The sequence below is a fragment of the Lithobates pipiens genome, unplaced genomic scaffold (genome assembly GCF_037356315.1).
Source record: "Lithobates pipiens isolate NorthernLeopardFrog02 unplaced genomic scaffold, aLitPip1_a1.2 Scaffold_13, whole genome shotgun sequence".
In the NCBI taxonomy this organism is placed as follows: Eukaryota; Metazoa; Chordata; class Amphibia; order Anura; family Ranidae; genus Lithobates; species Lithobates pipiens.
In genome coordinates, this window is record NW_027507718.1 from 398508103 (window position 1) to 398518277 (window position 10175).

Sequence of the window (10175 nt, forward strand, 5' to 3'; positions counted from 1 at the left end):
GATTATAGCTTTTCAGTGTGTGTATGTGTATTCTTTGTGTGTATACTTTATACTATATATTGTGTGTCTGTGTGTGTATACTGTATGTGTGTGTGTGTATACTATGTGGCCCCATAATCTCCTATTGCCTGGGGGCCCCATGAGTTGTCAGTCCGTCCCTGCTTGCAGTGCATTTAGAGTTAGTTTTGATCACATTTGTACACTGGAGGTGCTATTAGAAATGAATGGGCATGCATTCCATATTGCTTACACCGTGCATTGATGCATATTATTATGTGCGAACATGGAAGCACAAGTATGAATGCAGGCCTCTTTCACAGTAGTGAAAAAACACATAACTCACAAAGCTTAGGTTCACACTGCTGCAATACGATTTTGATGTGACTGTAGTGCTACTCGGATGCAACTTTGATAAGGTTTGCATATTCTATGGGGACAAAATCACAATGAAATTGCACCACAGTAGTACAGGAACCTTTTCCACACTGAACTGAAATCGCACTAGTGTGAAACAGGCCTAAAGCTGTGTCTTGCACATGTGAGTGTTACGTGGACATAGCAGTAGCAGCCTGAATTGTTCATTATTATCGAACAGACCAGCATACACACGAATGTCAGCCATTTTTTTTTTTTTTAAACCACCGGTTGTTTTCCGACATTCAGCCTGTGGGTACGGGGCTTTAGAGCAAATAATTAACCCCCTATGAATGTGCTATTCCCTTCTTTATGAAGGTATTTTAGCTTCTAATGTTGCACTGAAGTGCTTAGTGAAGTTAACGCTTGCTGACCGCATGAACATATACGTCGACACGATGGCACGGACATGCAAATGGGCATACAGGTACATCCCTTTAAAAGCAGGTATCTGTTTTTGACAGGTACCTGTCCCTAATTCTGAGAGATCTCGCTGAGGCTACAGGCAATAACGGTGGCAGCACCCGAGAACCGATGGAAACATCGGTTGGGGTGCCAACATCGTTGGACTCCAGTCCTAATTCTAATGCCGCGTACACATGATTGGACATTGATCGGACATTCCAACAACAAAATCCATGGATTTTTTCAGACGGATGTTGGCTCAAACTTGTCTTGCATACACACGGTCACACAAAGTTGGTCGGAAATTGCAAACAACACGTACGACGAGCTGAGAAAAATTAAGCTCAAAAGTTCAAAAGCCAGTGTGGCTCTTCTGCCTGATTCCAAGCATGCGTGGAAATTTGTGCGTCAAAATTGTGTACACACACTCGGAATTTCCGACAACGGATTTTGTTGTTGGAAAATTTGAGATCCAGATCTCAAATTCTGTGTGATAGTAATTCTGATGGAAAATGTCCGATGGACCCTACACACGGTTGGAATTTCCGCCAAAAATCTCCCATCAAACATTTTCCGTCGGAAAGTCCGACCGTATGTATGGGGCATAAAAGTCAGCAACTACCGTGTTACATATTCAAAGCTCACAAATTATTTGAAAATGTATCTCGCAGTTTTTTAACATCTACCTGAACCGCTATAGGGTTGGGAAGTTAGACGGTTGCCCCACAAAGTCACTCTTAAACGTTGCACTTTTTGCATTTTTGTGATGCGCTGCAACACGCCACAACGCTGTTTCCATATGTACTGTGCCTAATAATAGAATAAGTGTAAACAAAACAGTAGCGGTAGGTATCGGTAATTGGTACTAAAAAAAAAAAAAAAAAAAAAAATGAAGTATCGTAACTCGTAAAAAAAAAAAAAAAATGGTATCTGTGCATCCCTAGTTATATATGAGGCCAGTTCTTTAATGTCGAGGCGTCCACTCAGAGATTTTATTGGTCAAGTCCCTCTTTACCATTTTTTTTTTAAAGAAATACTTTTAATTTGTTTAAAGAGTAAATGTGATATAAGTCCAGCCTGCTTCATGACAGAACGGTAACCTCTAGCCCTGCCACTGTGGAAATAGCAGAATTATTCATAGCATGCTACATGATCTAGGGGTTCTACCTTGGCTATCCTTACAAGTGCAAAACTCCAGGTCAACTATCTGGTTACAAAGCCTCGTAGAATGAGGGAACAAGTGAAGTACTGAGTAGAAAATCTGGAAGGTAAAAAAATAAAAAATAAATAAAGTGAATTTTCGTGTTTGTTTTTCTTTATTTCATTGTAATGCAAATGGGGAACTTTGGCTAAAGCTATATGAAAACACTTTCGTTAATAGTGAACAATGCTTGTGTGCAATATATTATGTAAAAGGAAACCACACAATTACCAATTTGGTTTTTAAAAGTGACACAAATGTGTCTAACAAGACGACTGTCACAGTAAGCAGAAGTACAGCTGAGTTCAGCAACAACATGGTCAAATATCACACAGTCAGCGGCAGCCATCTGAACGTCAATGAATCAAGTCTGCCAGAAGCACAAGGCCGGATGTCACATTTTTTAGAATTAAAGGTAAAGCAGGAGCATAACAAGACATTATACAACCCAAACACAAAAGGTTAGCAGTTCCAAACACAAAACAAAAATTGAATCTCTGCAATCATCTGTACACACGAAGAACCCTGCAGACCCCCCCCCAACCTTATTTAATTAGGTTTGATGATTTTCACAGTCCTTTACTTATTGTATGTCAGTGCCTCCAGGAGCTTACAATCTAATGCGATACACACTAGGGCTTTTTTTTTTTTTTCATTCAGCTCAGTGGGGGGCTGAATGAAAAAAAATGAGTACTGCGTTTCTTTACCAGCGAGTATGAGTACCGATGCCGAGGGCCGATACCTTTGCAGTGCAATTTGAGCCCATACAAAATGAATGGGCTCAAATCGCCCTGCAAAGAATCACATGCAGTTTGAACAGGAATGCGGTGCAATTCCTGTCCAAATTGCATGCGTTTTCCATTGCCGCTCCTGTGTGAACACCGGCTGAAGTCACTATGACCATCCTGGGTTCACACAGGAGCGGTGGGAGAAACTGCATGTGATTCGGATAGGATCACGCCATATTCCTGTTCAAATCGCATGCCATTCTTTTCAGTGTGTTTTAAACCCATTCATTTTTTATGGGCTCAAGTCACACCACAAAGGTATTGATATCAGAGCGTTTGCACAAGTAGGAGTACTCATGCAAATACTCAGCAGTGGCACAGATACCGATATCAGTGTAACCCTAGTTAGTACAGCAATCTCCCCGTTAAGCTATTGTGTTCTGACAGGGGCACTGACACCCCCCGCCAAAATACACCAGTTAATAATTGCAGCCAATGACTGCATGGATGTTGATCAGCAGCTGGTTTTCCAGAATGCCCGTTTGACAGAAGCCGGAGAGGCTACTGTACAAACCGGCTGATATTTGTGCCCTGTGTACCAGACTTTATACAGGGTTTTTCAATCAGTGTTCCTCCAGAGGTTTCTAGGGGTTCTTTGAGCAATTTCTGCCTCTGAGATAAGTTCCCACTGAGGCTATTGATCTTTTTAGCCATCTGTAAGATGGTAATCCTTCCCAATGGCCATAAGTATAAGGAGCATTCTTCTCACTGACCATTACACTAATGTATCATGAGTTGTAGATATAGTCATTTTTAGGAGGGGTTCCCTTAAAGTGGTTGTAAACCCTTACACACCACTTTTACCTACAAGTAAGCCTATAATAAGTTTACCAGGTACTTGAAATATCTCCTAAACCTGCACAGTTTAGGAGCTATTTACCATATACGCTTGCGCTGATGTCATTGGCGCATGAGCACTAAAGAAAGGGCACGATCGTGACGTTTCTATAGGGCCCGTGTCATGACCGTCAGCTCCCGCGTCCATGCGCAGGAATGACGTCACGTAACTCCAGCTAGTAACAGAGCCGGAGTCCACAGCCCCGGAAGGAAGAGGGGTGAAGATGGACGGGGACATTGCGGGCATCGTTTGCAGGTAAGTGCAACATAATGGGTTAGTATGCGTTGCATACTAGCCCATTATGCTTTTATTTTGCAGGGGAATAAAGAGGGAGTAAAACCCATCAGGTTTCTTCCTCATTAAGACTGGGGAATTATTGCAAGGGCTGAGAAAGGCTGGTCTATGGGTTCTAGCCTACATTCATACATATCCATACTAGGGGCCAATTTAGAGCAAACAAACCTACCAGCTTAGACATCAGATTGTGGGAGGAAACTCACACAAGGACAGGAAGAACATGCAAACTCCATGTTTTCTACTCCCAGCCAAGCCCATAAAGAATCACCTCTCTCCATGTGTCTATAGTGTCACAATGGTGGCATTGGGTCTTTGCTGGCACAACACTGAATGGGAAGAAAGCCAACTGTGGATGGGGGGCTAGAAAGAAGATTAGCTTCTGACACTTAATAAGCCCTCAGCAGAGAAATACCTTAAAGTGATGCCTTGGGCATTCAGATATTTACACATTTTTAACAAGCAATAAACACGTTTTGAAACAAGCCATGTCCTCTTTAGCTGCAGGCACTCTGGAATAATTAATCCTTTCATTTATAGCAGAAGCACTGATGTTTAGTTTTCACATTGCAGGTCAAAAACATTTTCAGCAACTAGAGAAAATACTATGGATCTCGCCTTTGTCAGTTCCTACAAGCCTAATGACTTGCTTATACCAGCCTGCACACTAAAATTGGTGTTTGTTCTGTATAGGCAGTGAGATGCGGTGCTTGGCTTTCCCTTTTTCCTTTTTTACTTAAAATTTGTATAAAGTTTTTTTTTTTCTTAAATGAAAAACATGTCATACTTACCTGCACTGTGCAATTGTTTTGCTTAAAACAGTCCTTATCCTCCTCTTTTGGGATCCCCACCTGCACTCTGGGCTCCTCCTGTCCTTGGTGTAGCTTGGCCCTGACCCCCAGCGCCCTTGTCATTGGGTTTGATTGACAGGAGCAAATGGCACCCGCTGCTCTCACCGAGTCCAGTGAGAACGGAGAAAGATAGCAGTGCTGCTGCTCTCAGGCACAGCGCTAGAATGAGATCGGGCTCATGTAAGTATTTGGGGGGTTGGAGGGGGCGACAATAGAAGGTTTTTTACTTTTTTACAGAAAATGCATGGAGGTAAAAAACCTTCAGCCTTTACAACCACTTAATTGAATTGTCATGAAATGACACTTCATTCAAGCCTGTGCACTGCAGCACCTTGCAACACGCTGTGATGTCATGAGAGACTGGATGAACGAGCCCTAAAATAAAGCCTTTTCTTTATGGTATAAACTACCATTCCCATCAGTCCATCATGTATGTTTGAAGTCCAGCATGTTGAACATCCATGGCTCCTTCCATGGATACAGTGAAAAAATTAGCTCACACATGAAGGGACAGGAATTATATTAATTACTGGATTTTTTACGTGATGTGCCATCAGCCCTCTGGAAATAAGGCCCGGTGGCTTTTATCCCAGGGCTCCATCATGGGAGCAGAGAGATGCCCACCACAAAACACACGTTTATTTTTATGCCCAGGACTCCCAACTGTTTGAGTACAGCCCCTATGTAATTCAATAGCAGGATGCATCCGTAAGGTGATTACATGCGTACAGTAGAGCTGCACAATTCTGGCCAAAATGAGAATCATGATTTTTTTTGCTTAGAATAAAAAAGATCACAATTCTCATGGCGTTTAATCTTTCACATTATACAAAAAAAATTGGGCTAACTTTACTGGTTAGTTTTTGTTTTATTATTCATTTAAGTGTAATTTTTCCCCCAAAAAATTGCATTTGAATGACTGCTGCGCAAATACAGTGTGACATAAAATATTGCAACAACCACCGTTTTATTCTCTAGGGTCTCTACTAAATTATATATATATATATATATATATATATATATATATAATGTTTGGGGGTTCTAAGTCATTTTCTAGCAAAAAATTTTTTTAACTTGAAACCAACAAATGTCAGAAAAAGGCTTAGTGTTTAAGTGGTTAAACTTCCCTCATTTACACACCAAAGTGTATTCCTTTGATCTATAGCAGTGGTCATCAACCCTGTCCTCAGGGCCCACTAACAGGCCAGGTTTTATGTATTACCTTGGGGAGATGCAGACTGGAATGCTGCAATCACTGAGCAGCAAATGATATCACCTGTGATGTATTTCAGTTATCTTGCAAACCTGGTCTGTAAGCCCTTGTACACACGGTCAGACATTCCGTGTTCCGTGACCGTGTTGTCGGATAATCCGACCGTGTGTGGGCTCCATCTGACTTTTTCCGCCTGAATGTCCAACCAACAAAGTTTGAGAGCTGGATATAAAATTTTCTAACAACATGATCCGATCGGACTTTGTCCGATCGTTTGTAGAGAATTCCGATCGGACAAAGTGCCGCGCATGCTCAGATCAAATTAGGATAGCAAAGCTATTGGCTACTAGGCTGAACGTAGTCCCGTCGGAAAGAACGAACGTCATCACGTTCCGAACAATCAGATTTTCCGACAACTTTGTCCGACCGTGTGTATGCAACACCAGTTTCGGAAAAAATCTGACGGATTTTGTGGTCGGAATGTCCGACCGTGTGTACAAGGGCTTAGTGGGCCCTGAGGACAGGGTTGATGACCTCTGATCTAAAGGACAAATTGTTACAATGTTTATACTTAAGTTCCACTGCTAAAGAATGATGCAATTCTGCAAAAAGCAATAAAAAACGCATAGGTGTGAGCCGAGTCTAAAGCCAGGTACACGCTATGGGACTTTTTACAAGGGCTGTCCAATCAGCTCCACCTGTCAGTTTTTCAGACTCACCTGATTGGACACTGCTTTGTCCTCTATGGAGCGACACATGTTAGTGGACATGTCTGCTGAAAACAGAGGCATGGTGGTCCTATTTTCCATCCGTCCGGCAGATCAGATCCCCATAGAGGAGAGCGTGAGGGACTGAGCTTGACGGACTGTGTCCATGTCTGCTCTGCACAGTGGAACAGACACGGACCTGTCATCCGTCTGCTCAGCGGGGCGAACGGATTCTGTTAATTGGAGGCGCCCGTGTGAAAGGGGCCCAATCATTTTTTTTTCCCATTCAATCCAGTGGGTTGAACTGAAAAAAAAGCCAGACAGCTCTGGACGGAGCTGCTGTACTAACAATCGTATATTAGTACAGTGAGCTGTTGTGTTCTGACAAGTGGAAAGCCCCCCCCCCCCCCCCACCAGAACACTCTGGTCTGACATTGGCTGAGAGCGCTGATCTGGAGCCGGTGTCTTGTCAAATAACGTCCTCCATCGGATAGTGTCCGCTGTGTACTGCGCATGCGCAGTACACAGCAACACAGATTCCGAAAATTGCCGAGGATGAACGGCGCCTGCGCCGTGAGTCCAGGTTCTATCCCCACTATCCAAGTGGACATAGAGTAGGAATAAAAAAGAGCGCAGCGAGGCCGAGCCTGAAACGTGGCAAGCGAAGCTTGGATGGTGGGGCTACCACCTCCACTCACGGCACAGGCGCCGTTCAGCTTCGGAGATTTTCCGAAGCTTCGTCTGCTCCGTACTGCGCATGCGCAGTACGGTCCGGACACTATTTGATAGCCGGACACTATACGCCAGAACACCGGTCAGCTGTTGGTTTTCCAGCATACACGGCCGGCTTCTGTTGGACCGACTAACATACAAACGGTCTGAATGTTGAACTGGCCGATGTCTCCCGACATTCGCCCCGTGTGTACTAGGCATTAGGCTCCATTAACAGTGTTGCGAGCTATCAGTGATTACCCTTCTTTGGGTGAATCGCACCCGCCTTTAGGTCCCCTTAAAAAAATGAATGGCACCTGAACAAGTGTGTGATTGTTTTGCAGAGCAATTTGGGATCTCATGGCGATTCTGCCTGCAATCCCAAATCTCTCTGCAAAAAAAAAAAAAAAAAAAAATAATCGCACCATGCTTTTCCAGTTGCCATTCATTTTCAAAAGGCACCTAAAGTCCAGTGTGACTCTGCAGCAATCAATCGCACTGCAATCGCTGAAAACCAGATTGCACAAAGCTTGTCCCCCCCCCAAAAGAAGTTTCTGCTCCTTTTTAAACGACATACACGGGCAGAATCGCACTCACGTTTGAAAAGGAATGGTGCCTTAACAAACATGGTGCAATTTGTCTATTTTGCAGAACGATTTGGAATCCCGCGATCGCCTTAAGCCTCGTACACACGATGAGATTATCAGTCAATGATCATCCCTTTTTGTTTTGTGTACAGGAAAAAAAAATTCGGAAGTGATGTCATGTGTTGTAATGCATTTGTATTGCATTTTCAAACGATAGCTGTACTGATTAACCACTTGATTACTGGGCACCTAAACCCCCTCCTGTCCAGACCAATTTTCAGCTTTCAGCGCTGTCGTGCTTTGAATGACAATTGCGCGGTCATACGACACTGTACCCAAATTTATTTATTTTTTTCTTCCCACAAATAGAGCTTTCTTTTGGTGGTATTTGATCCCCTCTGTGGTTTTTATTTTTTGTAAAAAAAATAAAATAAAAAAAAAATGTAAAAAGACAGAATTCTTAAAAAATATAAAAAAAATGTTTTAATATATTTTGTTAAAAAATTTTAAAACATGTAATTTTTCTCCTTCACTGATGTTCGCTGATGAGGCGGCACTGATGGGCACTGATAGGTGGCAGTGATGGGCAATGATCGTTTACACTGATAGGTGGCACTGATTGGCACCACTGGTGGGCATTGATAGGTGGCACTGATGGGTGGCAATAATGGGCACTGAATGGTTACAATGATAGGCAGCACAGCTAGGTTGAACTGATTGGCACCACTGGTGGGCATTGATAGGTGGCACTGGCAGGTGGCAATGGCAGGTGGCATTGGCAGGGGGTACTGGTGGGTACAGATGAGGCATAATTGCCTCTTCCTCTTCGGGACTGATGTCCTTGTACAAAAGCCGGTGATCTGCTTTTTATTCTCCTCACGCTGTCAGTATGAGGAGAAAAAAAAAAAAAATGACCGAGCTTTTGTTTACATCATGTGATCAGCTGTCATTGGCTGACAGCTGATCACATAGTAAGGGGCCGGCAATGGATCGGTGAGCGTGCACAGAGGAGGCCATCATATGACGGCCTCCCGGAAATTCGGGTCTGCGCTGCGGCCGTCATTAGGCTATAGCGCGGACTTCAAGCGGTTAAACGAAAATCGCACGATCTGGGACAGTAAGACAAAAAAAAATTAGATAGAACAATATCAGATGAACTGTCATGATCGGTTCTCAAAAGCTCTGTACTAATGATCCGATTATTGTACAATCGATTCGAAAGATTTTCTGATCGTGTGTACGGGGCATTACTACTGGACTGTTTTCATAGAAGATGACGGAATGGATACATTGTGTATGGAGGATTGTACAGACATCCATTTCTATGTAGCACTGTGATCTTTATTTCTTATCCCTGCCTATAGGATTGTTATTATTATGTTTATACATTATTATTGATTGATTACTATGTTTATACTTGTTATTATTGTTTATACATTATTATTATGTTTATACAATATTATTGATTGTTATTATCAGGGTGATATGAGGCCTCTTTGTATAGGATGGTGTCACTATTACACCTGATGTGGAGATCTCCATCCCTGTCACTCTGGATGATGATCACAGGAGGAGATCTCTGACAGCTGGGTGACCCCGGGCTCTCCTGTCATCAATCATGTAGATCGGGGGTCACCCTGCCCCCTAGCAATGGAGGAGGGAGGGGTCACACCACTACAGGGACACTTACCGCTTCCTTGGCAGCGCTGACCGGTACCAGGATCCCCCTCGGAGGCCAAGCGCCCTCCTGCAATATGTCGCGATAGTGTCGCACTCCCCTCCCGTCCCGATAGGCGCCATAACACGCCAGAGCCAGGCCTGCCCCGGCCGCCCCGGACACCAGCAGGGAGCCCCGGGGGGAGGCGAGAGCCCGGAGGAGGCTACGGAGAGCCGACATGACCGGAGAGATGGAGGACCGAGGAGGAGGAGGAGGAGGAGAGGGGAGGAAAGATCGCGAGAGGAACCCAAGAGACCCTGTCACTGCCGGATCACACCGTCCACTGTCAGGGACTGGAGCGACACATCACACACCCATACACTGCGACAAATCAACACAGAACAACCACATCTGACATAATGTAATATATAATGATGAGAGCTGTCACACATACATCACCCTCTATGACATCTACAATACGATATGATTTTACTGTGGAAAGTTAAAGA

At 43.7% G+C, this 10175-nt stretch overlaps 1 protein-coding gene across 6 annotated transcripts in view; it reads right to left on the reverse strand.

The window, feature by feature from the left end:
• The window catches only part of MICU3 (mitochondrial calcium uptake 3), a 278268-nt gene extending 268310 nt beyond the window's left edge, over positions 1-9958 (reverse strand). For 2 of the 6 annotated variants that reach the window (XM_077477415.1, XM_077477413.1), the window contains exon 1: positions 9700-9951. In XM_077477415.1, the coding sequence (XP_077333541.1) occupies positions 9700-9906 (207 nt within the window). In that variant the 5' untranslated portion in view covers positions 9907-9951. Of the gene's footprint in view, positions 1-9699 lie in introns of all 6 variants that reach the window. The other 4 variants (XM_077477416.1, XM_077477411.1, XM_077477414.1 and 1 more) reach the window with 4 other exon arrangements.
• Between the last annotated feature and the right edge of the window lie 217 nt (positions 9959-10175).